The 18,616-nt window shown below is 44.7% G+C and overlaps 1 protein-coding gene across 1 annotated transcript; it reads right to left on the bottom strand.

Moving 5' to 3' along the window:
* Positions 1–3,229: 3,229 nt before the first annotated feature.
* On the bottom strand, positions 3,230–16,728 carry LOC126262912 (trypsin alpha-4-like). The gene is made up of 2 exons (XM_049959821.1): positions 16,349–16,728; positions 3,230–3,782 (listed from the first exon to the last, which is right to left on the bottom strand). The coding sequence occupies exons 1-2, from the start codon at positions 16,715–16,717 to the stop codon at positions 3,390–3,392; spliced, it is 762 nt and encodes a 253-aa protein (XP_049815778.1). The 5' UTR covers positions 16,718–16,728; the 3' UTR covers positions 3,230–3,389.
* Positions 16,729–18,616: the final 1,888 nt, after the last annotated feature.

Here is an 18,616-nt window from a genome sequence, read left to right as displayed (position 1 = left end):
CAAGCAATTAATGGCTATTATCCCCTCAGATGGTGACGTATGGATGCGATGACGCAAAATGGTTAGCCTATACTGACAGGCATAGTTCACTTAGTGGTGCTCCTATGTCCATGCAGAGAACTTCAGGCCATAAAATTTGTGACATGCCTGTGGGAAGAATGCAAGGATCAGAATGATTAGCCTACACTGAAAGGCGTAGCTCACTTAGTGGTGCCGCTATGTCCACACAGAAAACACTAGGTCATAAAATTTCTGACATGTCTACGGGAAGAATGTTCCACATAGAGAAACACAAACTACGCAGTTACACTCCTGGAAATTGAAATAAGAACACCGTGAATTCATTGTCCCAGGAAGGGGAAACTTTATTGACACATTCCTGGGGTCAGATACATCACATGATCACACTGACAGAACCACAGGCACATAGACACAGGCAACAGAGCATGCACAATGTCGGCACTAGTACAGTGTATATCCACCTTTCGCAGCAATGCAGGCTGCTATTCTCCCATGGAGACGATCGTAGAGATGCTGGATGTAGTCCTGTGGAACGGCTTGCCATGCCATTTCCACCTGGCGCCTCACTTGACCAGCGTTCGTGCTGGACGTGCAGACCGCGTGAGACGACGCTTCATCCAGTCCCAAACATGATCAATGGGGGACAGATTCGGAGATCTTGCTGGCCAGGGTAGTTGACTTACACCTTCTAGAGCACGATGGGTGGCACGGGATACATGCGGACGTGCATTGTCCTGTTGGAACAGCAAGTTCCCTTGCCGGTCTAGGAATGGTAGAACGATGGGTTCGATGACGGTTTGGATGTACCGTGCACTATTCAGTGTCCCCTCGACGATCACCAGTGGTGTACGGCCAGTGTAAGAGATCGCTCCCCACACCATGATGCCGGGTGTTGGCCCTGTGTGCCTCGGTCGTATGCAGTCCTGATTGTGGCGCTCACCTGCACGGCGCCAAACACGCATACGACCATCATTGGCACCAAGGCAGAAGCGACTCTCATCGCTGAAGACGACACGTCTCCATTCGTCCCTCCATTCACGCCTGTCGCGACACCACTGGAGGCGGGCTGCACGATGTTGGGGCGTGAGCGGAAGACGGCCTAACGGTGTGCGGGACCGTAGCCCAGCTTCATGGAGACGGTTGCGAATGGTCCTCGCCGATACCCCAGGAGCAACAGTGTCCCTAATTTGCTGGGAAGTGGCGGTGCGGTCCCCTACGGCACTGCGTAGGATCCTACGGTCTTGGCGTGCATCCGTGCGTCGCTGCGGTCCGGTCCCAGGTCGACGGGCACGTGCACCTTCCGCCGACCACTGGCGACAACATCGATGTACTGTGGAGACCTCACGCCCCACGTGTTGAGCAATTCGGCGGTACGTCCACCCGGCCTCCCGCATGCCCACTATACGCCCTCGCTCAATGTCCGTCAACTGCACATACGGTTCACGTCCACGCTGTCGCGGCATGCTACCAGTGTTAAAGACTGCGATGGAGCTCCGTATGCCACGGCAAACTGGCTGACACTGACGGCGGCGGTGCACAAATGCTGCGCAGCTAGCGCCATTCAACGGCCAACACCGCGGTTCCTGGTGTGTCCGCTGTGCCGTGCGTGTGATCATTGCTTGTACAGCCCTCTCGCAGTGTCCGGAGCAAGTATGGTGGGTCTGACACACCGGTGTCAATGTGTTCTTGTTTCCATTTTCAGGAGTGTATGTATGTAAATATTAAGGTACCACATATAACGATATGTGTACGTATCCCTGTTACATACTGAATGGACTGTATGCTGCAGCAAATGTCACATTACGTCAGAATGGTTAGCCTATCCTGACAGGCATAGTTCACAAATGTCACTCTACGTCATCTCCTCTTATATTAAAAACTGTGTATCTACATTTATCTAAGGAAATTACACCAGTAAGTACGTGGTCAGGCAGACGTTCAGTTATGGTCAACACAAGTAATGCATTTCCATAAGGCAATGAAACTAGATTATCATTTTAAGTTTATTTATCGTTACCAAGACTGAGAAATATAGATCCATCAGTTTCTTTCAAAATGTTACACACTCCATAGGATTTTAGGAGAATGTCTACTAGTGTTCTCTTGTAGCAAAGTAAAACCTGACAAATGCATGTAGAAAGAATGATACGTTTGATCGTGACATCTATTTAATGACAAAGTACCGAGCTTGATCAGATTGTATGTAAGTGCTACTAAATGGTTCACTGGCTGAATTACGGGTAAGTGAGAGTGAGCATATAATATTAAGACAAATTTCGTTAGGACTGTATCTAGTTATTAATAATATAGCATAAAAACATATCCTATAAGCAATTAATCTAGCTGTCAGTCATGACACTCTGAACGGCAAAGCGAACTGTAAAGCAATAAATTAAATGGGATTAAACGAACGTAGACATGTGATATTCAAATAATAAGTAAACTTATGTACGATATGGAGATAGTGTAGTTCTCAAAATACTATATGTATATCAGATATAAGAGCATTTGTCACAATGAATACGTACAACACATAATGGACAATCAGAAGAGAATTATGCTGTAAGCAGATGAAACCCTCTGAAATAACAGCTTTCCAGTGACCAGCTAAACAGAGCTGTAATCTATGTGTAATTTTCATACCTATCACTACATTACAAGCGAAGAAAATAAAATGCATATTATAAAGATAAATGGCATAATTGTAATTACTCAGATGGAAATGCTATCTTGAAACTGCTGTTGGAGCTTAGAAACTTCCGAGTTGTATTGAGTCATTTTAATGATGGAAGGACAGTTAGTAGGGAATCATACGAGTTACGGTGTCTTCAATGCGGCAAAACTCATTCCATGTCTGAATAAAGCTGCCATTGGGTGAGCAACGTCCTTACACATCCATCGAAGACGTCTTTACAGGTGTCCATCACGTAGTTATCTACCTGCTCTAACAGAAGACATGCATAGCATCTGCGAAGTTAACGATATATGTTACGCGCTTTTCAAACTCCAGTAATATAAGGAAAACGGTTGTAAGGCGATGTATGTCCAGTTGCTTCCTCGGAATCCAATGTCGGAAAGTTATGTACCCCTTTTCACATATCTTGGAAGTTATTACAATAATATAACGTTAACAAATCACGTTTCACCACAGCATTATCACTGCCACCTACTCCCAGAAAACAATGAGCGAAAATGAAATGTATGCCAATTAAGAAATAATATCATTTATTTGATCATAATAACGTATGGCATTCACGATCATGCTAAACTTGGCAGAAGACTGATATTAAAGAACCTCTGAGTGTGTATGAAAACTTACAAGGCTGCCACTTGTTTTACATGAATGCAGATAGAATGAGAGAACTTGGTCAGACTCCTGTGGCACCACTGATCCAGGACCGGAGGTTGCCGACGTTAGCATACACGCCGCCATCGGTCTCGCACTGTTCCCTTCCCCACGAGACGATGCCGACCTGAGTGCCACCACTGACGAGCGGGCCGCCGGAGTCGCCATAGCAGGTGCTCTTGCCGGCCTCGCCGGCGCAGATCATGCGGTCGGTGACGCCAAACCTGGCCACGCAGCTGGCGCGGTCGATGACGGTGATGTCCACCTTCATCAGATTGAACGGTGCCACCTGGCCCGAGGTGGCTGTGGCACCCCAGCCGGTGATGGTGACTGCGAGGCCTCCAGGTGGGTCGTAGCCGTCGGCAGGGAGACCCACCACCTGTATGTTGCCACCGATGGGGAGAGGACTGGCCACCTGCAGCGTACCAAGCAGTTAGTTAGTTTCTGATGATGTGCGTAGAGGACATCGGGTGACACAATGAGTCAGTTGAGGGAAGCCGGAGGTGGTCAAATACAAAAAATTACGATTTCTTTTTTTTTTTGCTACCAAAAATTAATTGGAACATTCCTCATTAATGTAAACTTTGAATTATTGTTCTACTCGCCCTAGAAGTGGAGTTATTACCATATTACCCCACGCCTGCAGAGGAAATGGGCGGCCGGTGAATGCATCTAACACCCTCTCGTGACTTGCAGGCGAACTGCTTGGGATTTTCTCGGCCTGTTACGCATACAGCGCCTTATGTTACGCATACAGCGAGTGTTCCAGGGATTGGCTACATTGTTTTCTGTGACAAATGAAGCGCTAAGAGCGCGGAACATCGTCTCGTTGCTGTTTACCGTTTCGAATTAGTTCAGTGTTGCGCCTGTTGTTGGTAGTACTATACTTCTTGTGTAAAGCGTTGTTCCGGTTACGATGCCACGTTTTCGTAACCGTGTATATAACAAGAGGAAGAACGTAGGGAAAAGAAAATTAACACTAATACCAAGTTGCGATACTACGATTACTGAAACAGTGCGTTGTTCTGCTAAGCAATACATGGTCGGCCATAGCCCTGTGACATCTTCTAGCAAGAAGCTGACTAGCGGAAGTGACAGATTTCGTGAATATGATAGTGACAGTGATGATATTAACGAAGTACTGAATATTGGATTATTATCTTCTGTGCTGAAAGAAAGTGTTCTGTGCAAAATGTGTTCAAGTGTAGGAGTGGGACTAGAGATAACAAAGCACTTTGGTTTAGCTTGTGAGATGAAGATAATCTGTGCATGTTGCAAGTATCAAGTGACTTTCTACAATTCACAAGCCAGTCTCTTTGGTGAAAATGGACGATCTAGAGTGTTTGATGTGAATGTTTGACTTGTGTATTGTCTTCGATCCACTGTAAAAGGGTCTGCTGCTGGTAAACTGTTTTGTGGTATTATGAACTTGCCATCGCCTCCAAGAAAATTTGGGTACTACTGTGAAGTGGCAGGATCCTCTGTTGAAGATGTAGCTTTGAAAACCATCAAGGAAGCAGTGGAGGAATCTGTAGAAATGAACGGTGGTTCTAGGGATTTGGTAGTGGCATTAGATGGTTCCTGGAAAAAGAGGGGTCATAAATCCCTGAATGGGGTTGTAACTGCTACTGGTGGTCATAGTGCAAAAGTGATACATGTTGCAATATTATCAAAACATTGTAGGTGCAAAAATAAAATCAAAAGAGAGCACAGTGGAACCTGTGAGACAAATTTTAGTGGACCAAGTGGAGCAATGGAAGTGGATGGTGTGAAACAAATTTTTGAACGTTTAGTTCCCAGATACAATGTTAGGTACAAATATTATCTTGGGGATGGTGACTCCAAAGGTTTCAAGACTATAGAGGAACTGAAACCATATGGTAATGAATTTGTAGTTTAAAAGTTGGAATGCATTGGGCATGTGCAAAAGCGTATGGGTGCACAGCTTCGAAGGCTCAAACAAACTTTGGGTTCAAGTAAGTTCAGTGATGGAAAGACAATAGGAGGGAGAGGCAGTCTTACTGATGAGGTGATTGAACGTCTACAGAGATACTATGGGTATGCTATAAGGCAAAATACTAGTAATGTTAGTGACATCCGAAAAGCAGTGTGGGCATTGTTCCTTCATACTGCCTCTTCCAATGAATACCCTCAACACAGCCTGTGCCCAAAACATTCCTGGTGCAAATATAATGCAGACAAGGACTATGATCACAAACATGGTTTGCCAGCAGCTGTGACAAATGCAATAAAACCAATCTTTCATGACTTAGCACAGCCAGAATTGTTACACAAATGTCTACACGGAAAGACGCAGAATCCTAATGAGAGCGTAAACAATTTGATTTGGAAAGTGATTCCTAAAAGGGTGTTTGTAAGAATAAAAACACTGCACTTTGGCATTTATAATGCAATAGCAACCTACAACCAAAGGAACAGTGTGAAGTGTGAAGTTCTGAAGGCATTAGGATTTACAGCTGGGGTGAACACTGTACGAGCACTAACAAATATTGACAGACAAAGGATAAGAGGAGCAGAAAGAAGAGAAAGGCATATGAAGTATGATGGAACAACAGGCTAGAAAAGAAGACAGAAGAGGAAGCTTTTGGAGGATGAAGACGAAGACCCTGATAATCCATCCTGTAGCGCAGGAATGTATTGAGAAACTTTAATAGCCATTTTCAGTAAATTAGAATTTTTCAAATATAAGGAACATTTTCTCAAAATCCACTCAAGCTAGAGAGATGAAATTTTTATACAGCACTCCTAGTGGTCAAACATACATTGGAACACTGCCATTTGGCAATATGTTCAGTAGTTTCATTTCAGTTTAATTATAAAGCAATTATTGGTAAAAAAATTGTGTCATTAATAAAAAAAATAATTGGAAGAAAACTACAAAAGATACTCCAAAATCCCTCTGTCATAACTGCAATACTAAACCACTCTATATGTAAAAATAATTCAAAATTTTCTATTTGGTAGTTTATTCATAAATGTTCCTCAAACTTAGTGATTTTAGCATGGACAGCATAGGCACCTTCGGCTCCCCTTAACAAATCAATTTCTTGACCCACACAAAAACACTCATCAAAAGATATAGGTTAATGCCGATGCTGAATCATGAAATTTGTCAAGGAACAAGGTTTCGCTATACAACAAAATAAAAAATACGAAAAATGTAAATTTGTAGTTATATCTGTCGAGAGAGAAAAAAGTGTTAGTCATTTCTTATCTGACTTTGTTCGTCATTCTGTTAAGACCTCATTTCTTCAGTAAAGGGTAATGAACTAAATTGAAATTTATGTCAGATATTGAGGTCTATAGTCCCTTGGCGGTGTAACAAATGTAGCCTTATAAGTTAATGCAGCTAAATGCTAGGGCCATTTACGTCATATAATTTGGTACTCACAAACTCACTCATCAAAACCTACACGGTAGTTGCCGTTGCCGGCGGGTGTGGCCGAGCGGTTCTAGGCGCTTCAGTCTGGAACCGCACGACCGCTACGGTCGCAGGTTCGAATCCTGCCTCGGGCATGGATGTGTGTGATGTCCTTAGGTTAGTTAGGTTTAAGTAGTTCTAATTTCTACGGGACTGATGACCTCAGATGTTAAGTCCCATAATGCTCAGAGTCATTTGAAACATTTTGAGTTCCCGTTGGCGTAGAATCATGAAATTTTGCGAGATGCAATGTCTCAAAGTACAAGTAAGGCGAAAAACCCTAAAACTTTTAATCTGTGTTTATAAGACATGAATCAGTACTTCTGCATTCCTTGTAAAAAAATAAATAAATAAAAAAGCTATGGGACTTAACTGCTGAGGTCATCAGTCCCCTAGAACTTAGAGCTACTTAAACCTAACTAACCTAAGGACATCACACACATTCATGCCCGAGGCAGGATTCGAACCTGCGACCGTAACGGTCACGCAGTTCCAGGCTGTAGTGCCTAAAACCACTCGGCCACTCCGGCCGACATTCCTTGTCAGATGATTGACTTTTATCGCAGCGATAGAGACAGCCTGAATACAGTGATGCTCAACCGTATAATAATGGTCGCCTGCTTTCTACAGGATTGTATATCACATATTACTGAACTTAAAACATTCTTGAAAATCTTGGATACCCTGGGAGTGATATCTTCCAGTATCAATAGTGATAACGAGCAAAACCTGCAGAGATTCACTGTTCCCAGATTGGAAGAAGTATCTGTATACATAATGAAGATCGCACCGAACCCTCAGTGCTCGAGTCCAATTCTCAACTGGTCAGTCTTTTTTAAAACATAATAGAATATTCGAAATGCTCTTGTTTACAAAAATTTCTGTGTGATATATAAGGTCTTAACATTTAACTTAGCTGACTCCTCTTTATGCATTACAGCATATAGACGTGCGTCAGTGATATGGAGCATTCTCATCATCAGCGTGCACCATATCAGTAATAAGCATGCTGTCATAATACGCAACTATAACTTTGAAATACCTTCTGTATTATGTATTAGTTTCACGAGAACTGCTTGGTCAAAACAGTGATGGCCAAGGTTCCAAACAAATCCCTGATTGTGAACGAAAATACGATCTTTAGAGGAAGACAATTGAGTGTAGTATTTATCAAAGTAGATAAAGATATTTTCTATAACCCTAAGAAATAAACACGGGAGTATCGCTACAGCTTAGTTGTTCAACAGCAGTAAAATATGCACTTGGCATGCAAATTGGCCCTACTTATCTTACTTACGTGTTAAACTGCACTTTGCAGTAGAACAGTTCGATGTTTGCACCACAGTTTAAGCGACAACTGACACAAATGAAATTTCTACACGAATAAACTACCCAACACAGTAGCTTTCCAATTTATGATTTCTATCAGTGGAAAAACTTTATCGTGGATGATACCACAACAGTCTTTGCTGTTAGTAGCTCACACCTTTCCCTACGGATGATGGGTGGTCACAGAAATATATACAAGGAGAAGTAAGAATCTAGAATAGTCATTTCCATATAATAAAGGCTGAGATGTTACAATGGATTATTAACAAAACTAATCACAAAGAATTGAACTTATTAATACTCTTCAAAGTGAAGGAACAGAAAGTAAACATTAAAAATGCTTCTTACACTTACGCCATCGATAACACTTTATAAAAAACAGTGACACCTCCTCCTGTTAATCAACTTGTGACATTGTTTGGGTGCCATCTATTTTCACAGTTTACAAAATATGTTTTTAGAACCACTATAGCCAAGTACAATCCACTCTTCATAGCTCATGGTTTCATCACATGAGCCATGCCCTCCACCTAACGCTCCCTCCACTAACTTTACAGTCATTGCGCAGTCATGGCAACTGGAGAGCTGAATCAGTAAGTCCTAGGCTTCATTACCTCCTGTGTTGCACGGGGTGGAGTTTAGTCCCATTTCTTAATTTCGTGAAGTACAGAGTTTCTCAATCTCGACTTTTCGTAAATTTTCCCGCACTACTATCCCAAGAATCTTATTTTTCTCACTTCAAAAAAATGGTCAAATGGCTGTGAGCACTATGGGACTTAACATCTAAGGTCATCAGTCCTCTAGAACGTAGAACTACTTAAACCTGACTAACCTAAGGACATCACACACATCCATGCCCGAGGCAGGATTCGAACCTGCGACCGTAACGGTCGCACGATTCCAAACTCTAACGCCTAGAAGCGCTGGGCCACTACGGCCGGCTTTCTCTCTTCAACTGAGGCAGTTGTGTCCACAGATGAACACATCCACAGTATAGTGTGGCTATTTCTCTTAGAAACTGAAACATTCTCTGTGCAATTATAAAAATTGACTGTAGTATCAGCAAGTCCTGACTGGGCTGCTTAGACGAGAGACAAATGTAGATTACTGCTGAGATGAAGCTGTGTAGCAGGAGAACGAAGTGACCCTTAGGAAATTGGGGAGGAATTTTGGGGAGGAATACTCAACCACGATTATTTTAAGCAGGAAAAAGATGCAGAAAACGATGCGGCTCCGAGTTGAAATAGTATCTTTGTAGAGCTCGAATATGGCTCTATGAGGAAGAGACAGAAGGTAGACTGTGGACTACATTTTCGTAAACCTCTGTAAATCTTCATATCTGCCTTGAAAGCAAGACAATGTTGAAAGAGCAGAACCAGCGAACAGCGTCTGCTCCTCCACTTCCCCCCCCCCCCCCCCACACACACACACACCACTCCCCCGCCACCGCCACACACACACACACGTATGCCACCCGCACGCCGTTGCGGAAACCCGTAGCTGTGTAACATAATCATCCTGGTCAAAAAATAAATAATATGCAATAAAATTAAGATAAAGTTATACTGAAGTGAAAAAAGTCACGGGATGCATCAAAATATCGTGTTGGACCTGCTTTTGCCTCGATAAGGGCGGCAGCTTCACGTGGCATAGCAAGTCGTTGCAAGCCCCGTGCAGAAATATTGAGCCTAGCTGCATCTATAGCCGTCCATAATAACGAGAGTGTGGCCCACGTTGTGCACGAACTGAACCCTCAATTGTGTCCCGTAAATTTTCCACGTAATAGTCATGGGGGATTGGAACGTAGTTGTAGGAAGGAGTAGAAGAAGAGCTTACGGAAGAGTGTAGCCTTGGTAGTACCAAGGAGAGACGACAAATAATACCTCAGTTCTACAATAAATTTCAGCTTTGAATAGCGAACTCTCTGTTGAAGGAACACGAGAGAAGGGGGTGTACTTGAAACAGGCCGGGAGATTCGGGGAGATTTCAGTAAGATTTCATCATGGTTAGGCAGAGATTGCGAAATCAGATACTGGACTTTAGGGCGTAACCAGGAGCAGATATTCTCTCAGTTCAAAATTTAGTAGTGAAGAAGAGTAGACTGAAGTGTAAAAGACTGGTGAGAATTGTCAGTGAGCAAAAGTGTGGGATACACAAGTACTAAGGAATGAAGAGATACGTTTGAAGTTCTCTGAGACTATAGATACCGCGATAAGAAATAGGTCACTAGGCAGTTCAGAGGAAGAGGAATGGACATCGCTAGTTCACAGAAGTTCGAAAGAAAAACATAGGTACAAGGATAGTAACTGTGAAGAAAATCTGGGAGACAGAAGAAATACTTCAGCTTATCGATAAAAGAAGGAAGTGCAAAAATGTTCAAGATAACTGAGGAATACCGCAATACAAGTCACTTGGGAAGTCCAGGGAAACTAAAGCGAAATGGCTCCAAGGGAAATGTGAAAATATCTAAAACGAAATAGCATACAGGAAAATCTAAACAACCTTTGGCCAAATTAAAAACAAGGGATGTAACATTAAGAGTGCAATGGTTATTCCACTGTTAAATGTAGAGGAGAGAGCGGCCAGGTGGTATCTGAAGACCTCTATGTCGTGGAAGACTTGTCTGTTGACGTTATAGAAGAAGAAACAACAGTAGATACTAAAGACATGGGAGATCCAGTACTAGAATCATAATTTAATAGACCTCTGGAAGAGATAAATGACATTCTATCAAAATTTTTGAAGTCATTGGGGGATGTGGCAACAAAACGAATATTCATGTCGGTGTGTAGAATGTATGACTCTGGCTGTATGCCGTCTGACTTTCGGAACAAAAACACTATCCACGCTATTCCGAAGATTGTATGAGCCGACAAGTGCGAGAATTATCGTACAATTAGCTTAACGGCTCATGCATTCAAAATTCTGAAAGATTAATATACAGAAGAATGGAAAAGAAATCTGTAGGTGTGAGACGACGTTTAGTTTGTCTTTACTAAAGATAAAGGCACAGGAGGAGCAATCCTGTCGTTGCAGTTGATAAGGGAAGCGAGATTAAAGAAAAATCAAGACACGTCCATAGAACTTTTCGACTGGAAAAAGCGTTAGACAATGTTGAATGGTGCAAGAAGTTCGAACTTCTGAGATAAATAGCGGTAAGTTGTAGGAAATAACAGATAGTACATAGCCTGCACGGGAGTCAAGAGGGAATATTAAGAGGGGAAGACCAAGAAAAAAATGTTCGGATTAAAAAGTGTGTAACAGAGGGATGTAGGTGTTTCACCCCTATTGTTTAATCTATATATCGAAGAAGCAACGACGGAAGTAAAAAAAAAAGTTTCAAGAGTGGATTTAAAATTTGAGGAAAGGATATAAATGATAACATTCAGTGATGACATTGCTATCATCAGTGAAAGTAAAGAAGAATTACATGATCTGCTGAATAGGAGGGCGTAAAAAGGTGATTAGCACTGGTGAAAAGGGATTTCCTGGCCAAGAGATACCTACTAGTATCAAACATATCTGTAATATGAGGAGGATATATCTGAGGATGTACGTTTGGAGCACATGGAACGTGGGAGAACCGGAACAGATGAGAATCGAAGGATTTGGGATATTACGCCATAGAAGAATGTTTGAAGTTGGGTGTGTTGACAGGTATGCGATGAGGATGTGCCCACAGAATCGACAAAGAAAGGGAGATATAGGAAATGAAAAGCACTGACAAGAATAGATAGGCTAGTAGGACATATGTTAAGACGACGAATAAGGCTGGTGTTCTAACACAGGGATAGCGTCCCACATGCTATGGGGAGCTGTAGAGGGCAAAACCAGTAGAAGAAGAGAAAGATTGGAACACCTGCAATAACTGCAGACGTTGCCGGAGAGGTCTAATCACTTTTTCTACATTTATCCCAGTCACACGAGTTTGAAAGCGGAACTTTTGAAAGCGGAACTTCGAACAGGCAGTATGAAATACTCAGTCTGGGCGTGAGTATACCCTTGAGGACAGTCTGGATCAAACAAGCCACATTAGCTTACAGAAGAAAAGTATCGCTTGTTTCATATTCGTTAGAATGGCGTGTACCATCGCACAACAGATTTTTCCCATCCCGAAATTCCACTAAACTCGTATGATGCTTCACCACAATTACGATCTATACTGTGCTGGCTCTGGTAAAGTACCTTTCCGTTCGTAATGTACCAACAGACTGCCCTCCCCGTCCGTTCCGGACAGTCTTCACAGCAGCCGCTTACAATTGGCGCCATCGCAAGGGCCCACAGATTCTCATGACATCTAGAATGGGTTGCCAAGTGTAGGTTATTAATAACTGAACTCAGTATTGTCACACAGTTATATAATAAACTGACAAAATTTCAATCTAACTCTCTACAGGTCTTGATTTCTTCCAGAACAGGTATCGTTGTAAACTGTAATATATGTAAAGTATTTACTTTTTCTGTATTGGGCTATGTAGGATCGGATATGATGTTTTGCATACTACAAGCTTTTAATTTGATTTGCGCCAGGATTTACCAAATATGTACTCACAAGGGAACCTCCCCATCGCACCCCCCTCAGATTTAGTTATAACTTGGCACAGTGGATAGGCCTTGATAAACTGAACACAGATCAGTTGAGAAAACAGGAAGAAGTTGTGTGGAACCGTGAAAAAATAAGCAAAATATACAAACTCAGTAGTTCATGGGAAGATAAGCAATATCAAGGACACAGAGACCACAGGAGCGCCGTGGTCTCGTGGGAACCTGAGCAGCTGCGGAACGAAAGGTCCTTGGTTCAAATATTACATCGAGTCAAAACTTTAATTTTTTATTTTCAGTTTATGTGACAAACTCTTATGTTTTCATCACTTTTTTGGGAGTGATTATCACATCCACAAGAAAACCTAAATCGGGCAAGGTAGAAGAATCTTTTTACCCATTCGCCAAGTGTACAAGTTAGGTGGGTCGACAACATATTCCTGTCATGTGACGCACATGCCGTCACCAGTGTCGTATAGAATATATCAGACGTGTTTTCCTGTGGAGGAATCGGTTGACCTATGACCTTGCTATCAAATGTTTTCGGTTCCGATTGGAGAGGCAGGTCCTTTCGTCTACTAATCGCACGGTTTTGCGATGCGGTTGCAAAATACAGACACTAAACTTATTACAGTGAACAGAGACGTCAATGAACGAAAGGACAGATAATAACTATGCAAAAATAAAGAAAGTAAAATTTTCACTCGTGGGAAGACTTGAACCAAAGACCTCGCTTTCTGCAGCTGCTCACGCTACCACGGGACCACGTCACTGCTGAGCTCACGTCCTCCTTGATGTTGCCTATGTGGCCCATGGACTACTCAGTTTGTATATTTTGCTTATTTTTTCACAGTTCCACACAACTTCTTCCTGTTTTCTCAACTGATCTGTGTTCAGTTTATCAAGGCCTATCCACTGTGCCAAGTTATAACTAAATCTGAGGGGGGTGCGATGGGGAGGTTCCCTTGTCAGATAATTCATGTGAAAAGGTTTCCGACAAGATAATGGCCGCAGGACAGCAACTGAACGTGAAACAGTAGTTGCATATACACTCCTGGAAATGGAAAAAAGAACACATTGACACCGGTGTCTCAGACCCACCATACTTGCTCCGGACACTGCGAGAGGGCTGTACAAGCAATGATCACACGCACGGCACAGCGGACACACCAGGAACCGCGGTGTTGGCCGTCGAATGGCGCTAGCTGCGCAGCATTTGTGCACCGCCGCCGTCAGTGTCAGCCAGTTTGCCGTGGCATACGGAGCTCCATCGCAGTCTTTAACACTGGTAGCATGCCGCGACAGCGTGGACGTGAACCGTATGTGCAGTTGACGGACTTTGAGCGAGGGCGTATAGTGGGCATGCGGGAGGCCGGGTGGACGTACCGCCGAATTGCTCAACACGTGGGGCGTGAGGTCTCCACAGTACATCGATGTTGTCGCCAGTGGTCGGCGGAAGGTGCACGTGCCCGTCGACCTGGGACCGGACCGCAGCGACGCACGGATGCACGCCAAGACGGTAGGATCCTACGCAGTGCCGTAGGGGACCGCACCGCCACTTCCCAGCAAATTAGGGACACTGTTGCTCCTGGGGTATCGGCGAGGACCATTCGCAACCGTCTCCATGAAGCTGGGCTACGGTCCCGCACACCGTTAGGCCGTCTTCCGCTCACGCCCCAACATCGTGCAGCCCACCTCCAGTGGTGTCGCGACAGGCGTGAATGGAGGGACGAATGGAGACGTGTCGTCTTCAGCGATGAGAGTCGCTTCTGCCTTGGTGCCAATGATGGTCGTATGCGTGTTTGGCGCCGTGCAGGTGAGCGCCACAATCAGGACTACATACGACCGAGGCACACAGGGCCAACACCCGGCATCATGGTGTGGGGAGCGATCTCCTACACTGGCCGTACACCACTGGTGATCGTCGAGGGGACACTGAATAGTGCACGGTACATCCAAACCGTCATCGAACCCATCGTTCTACCATTCCTAGACCGGCAAGGGAACTTGCTGTTCCAACAGGACAATGCACGTCCGCATGTATCCCGTGCCACCCAACGTGCTCTAGAAGGTGTAAGTCAACTACCCTGGCCAGCAAGATCTCCGGATCTGTCCCCCATTGAGCATGTTTGGGACTGGATGAAGCGTCGTCTCACGCGGTCTGCACGTCCAGCACGAACGCTGGTCCAACTGAGGCGCCAGGTGGAAATTGCATGGCAAGCCGTTCCACAGGACGACATCCAGCATCTCTACGATCGTCTCCATGGGAGAATAGCAGCCTGCATTGCTGCGAAAGGTGGATATACACTGTACTAGTGCCGACATTGTGCATGCTCTGTTGCCTGTGTCTATGTGCCTGTGGTTCTGTCAGTGTGATCATGTGATGTATCTGACCCCATGAATGTGTCAATAAAGTTTCCCCTTCCTGGGACAATGAATTCACGGTGTTCTTATTTCAATTTCCATGAGTGTAAACGCAAAGAACTTTGTATTTCGAAAATCGTTAAGGAATTGTATATACCGAGTTCCAGAGGGCCAAGAGTGTGCCGAGAGTACCACATATCAGACATTACCTTTCACCACGGACAAGGCAGTGCCCAACGGCCTTCACTTAACAACCAAGGGCAACGCCGTTTGTGTAGAGTTGTTAGTGCCAATTGACAAACAATACTGCTATAAATGACCGCAGAAATGAATAAGGGACGTGCGACAAATGTAGCAGTTAGGACAGCGCAGAGAAATTTGGGGATATTGGGCTATGGCAGCAGACGAGGAACGCGAGTGCCTTTGCTAACAGCACGGCATCGCCTGCAGCGTCTGTACTGGGCTAGTGACCAAAGTCGCTGGCTCCTAGACGACTGGGAAAACTTGGACTCATCATCTGAGTCTCTAATTGAATTGGTGTGAGATAATGGCAGAATTCGAGTGTGGCGCAGACCTCGTGAAACAATGGATTGAAACTGTCAGCAAGGGACTGTACAAGCTGGTGGTGGATCCGTAATGTCGAGGGCTGCGTATACAGGGAACAGACTTTTTGGTCTGGTCCAACCGAACCAATCGTTGACTGGAAATGATAATATTCAGCTACTTGGGAACCATTTGCAACCATTCAAAGATGGACTTTTTATAAATGACAAAGTGCCCTATGAGTGGGACATAATCGTTCGCGATTGGTTCGAAGAATATTTTGACCAATGGAGGGAAAGGTATGGCCTTCCAGATCTCCTGACGCTGATATCACCGAACATTTATGGAACGTAATTGAGACGTCATTTCATGCTCTTTAACCTGAATGCGCAATTCTTCCGTAATTATGGAGTGCTATAGAGGCAGTTTGGGTCACTATTTCTGCAGGCGACCTCGAATGATTTTTTGAGTCCATACCACACCCGGCTGCTGCACTACGTCGGGAAAAGGGTGGTCCGACACGATGTTAGGAGGTGTCCGAAACTTTTCTCGCCTCAGTGTAAATTGCGTCGGTTTCTTTAACGACAGAAAAGCTTTGTTTCTCTTTTTTTTTAATGAAAAAATCGTATGTGTTTGTGTGATAAAGTATTTTGTGTTATCATTCTGCTCTTCAGTACCTCAGATCTCGTACTACTGCACTCCTGAAGCCGTGTCAGTATACGAAATGTATCAGGTTGTGTTAGGTGTTAGTGGGCGCTCACCTGCAGCAGCGAGATGTCGTAGTCCACCGTGTTGGGGTCGTAGTTGCCGTGCAGAACGCCGTACGCCACGGCCGATACGACACCTCCGCTCTCGCGGGTCGAGGTGCCGGCCCTAACGCTGTACGTGGCGATGTTGGCGCCATAGAGGCAGTGGCCGGCGGTCAGCACCCAGTTGCTGCTGATGACGGAGGCCCCACAGGAGTGGTAGCCGTTTATCTGCATGGATACCATCCACGGGTAGCTGGATATGTCGGTGGTGGTGCCGCCGATTATCCGGCCGATCCCTCTGGCCCTGACCCTGAACGGCCGGGGGGCGGCCAGGCCACAAGACAAAAGACACAGGACCGCGAGGAGGAGGCGCAGCATCATCGCAGCTACTGTCGACCAGTTTGGCAGCACCTTTATATTAACAGCTACGTTAAGTTAGATATTTTTGTCGTCAAGCACTCGATGAATAAAAGGCATTCCCAACTGTTCATGCCTGTCCACAACCACTACAGATTACAGACACACCTGAAGATGTAGACGATAACGACGTAATCAGGTGACAGGGTACTTTTATAAACAAGTTGTCACCTGCCTTCACCTGTCAACAACCACTTCAGGCTTCAGATCCGTCACAATATGTAAAGGCTAATAGAGTAATCAGGTGGCAGGGTACTAATTAGTCCACGTACGACTAGTCCATTCCCCTTGCACATCTTTGTGATCAAACAAAATTTCATGTAACATTGTTCGTCTTCTTCTTTTGCTAGCCCCTTTATCCCGCAGTCTGCGCAGGGTCAGCACACTTAGAATCGGGTTTGGCATGGTTAGTTTGAAGGGGTGGCCAGATGTCCTTAATGTCGCCACCCATTACCACGCAGGGCCCGAATCAATGTACCTCACCTGTATGTGTCTAGTATAAATCATTAAATAGTGCGAACGTGTTTCAGATGTCAGCTAGTCGTGTAATTGAGGCGGGACGTGAGACCAGCCCGATATTCACCTAGTGGTATGTGCAAAACAGCCTGAAAATCACATCCAGGCTGGCCAGTACAACGGCCCTCGTCTCTCATTCTCCAGGTGGGTTCGAACCAAGGCCGGCGCACCTACCCGAGTCGAGGCAGCTTTGGGTTGGTTGTTTGGGGGAAGAGACCAAACAGCGAGGTCATCGGTCTCATCGGATTAGGGATGGACGGGGAAGGAAGTCGGCCGTGCCCTTTCAAAGGATCCATCCTCGAGGCAGCAGCGCGTTAGCGCTCTCGGCTAACCTAGCGGGCCAAAATTTCATGTATCATTACTCTACAAACATGTGTCTTCCCACCTCATCCCTGGAAGGGCATAACATCGATGTCCAAGACAGGATGGAATGTTTCTGTTTGCCGGCCGGTGTGGCCGAGCGGATCTAGGCGTTTCAGTCTGGAACCGCGTCACCACGACGGTCTAAGGTTCGAATCCTGCCTTGGGCGTGGATGTGTGTGATATCCTTAGGGTAGTCAGGTTTAAGTAGTTAAAAGTTCTAGGGGACTGATTACCTCAGAAGTTAAGTCCGATAGTGCTCAGAACCATATGAACCATTTGTTTCTGTTTAAAAGTTTCTTGTACACTTGCAACGCAAGATGAAGAGTGGAAGCCCTACTAGAATCGACTGAGGGATAAATTAGTACAGTAAATGGAGAGAATTTGTTGCCATTTACTCGAAATGCATTAGAGAAACATGAAAGTCTACACGACAATAACTTTACTGTTTTTAGCACGTAACCACAGACTTGAATACACAAGTGTCCAACATTTTCATAACTTGGGAGTAAGAAGGAATAGGAAAGAGAAAGCTGACAGATCAGCATAACTCATGACCAAGTTTCCATATGGTCCAGAAGGAGGGGGAAATACACTACTGGCCATTAAAATTGCTACACGACGAAGATGACGTGCTACAGACGCGAAATTTAACCGACAGGAAGAAGATGCTGTGATATGCAGATGATTAGCTTTTCAGAGCATTCACACAAGGATGGGGCCGGTGGCGACGCCTGGGACGTGCTGACATGAGGAAAGTTTCCAATCGATTTCCCATACACAAACAGCGGTTCGCCGGCGTTGCCTGGTGAAACGTTGTTGTGATGCCTCGTCTAAAGAGGAGAAATGCGTACCATCACGTTTCCGACTTTGATAAAGGTCGGATTGTAGCCTATCGCGATTGCAGTTTATCGTATCGCGACAATGATGCTCGCGTAGCTCGAGATCCAATGACTGTTAGCAGAATATGGAATCGATGGGTTCAGG

The sequence above is a fragment of the Schistocerca nitens genome, chromosome 6 (genome assembly GCF_023898315.1).
Source record: "Schistocerca nitens isolate TAMUIC-IGC-003100 chromosome 6, iqSchNite1.1, whole genome shotgun sequence".
NCBI classification, from domain to species: Eukaryota; Metazoa; Arthropoda; class Insecta; order Orthoptera; family Acrididae; genus Schistocerca; species Schistocerca nitens.
Note: the sequence above shows the minus strand (reverse complement) of the source record. Positions and strands in the feature narration are given on the sequence as shown.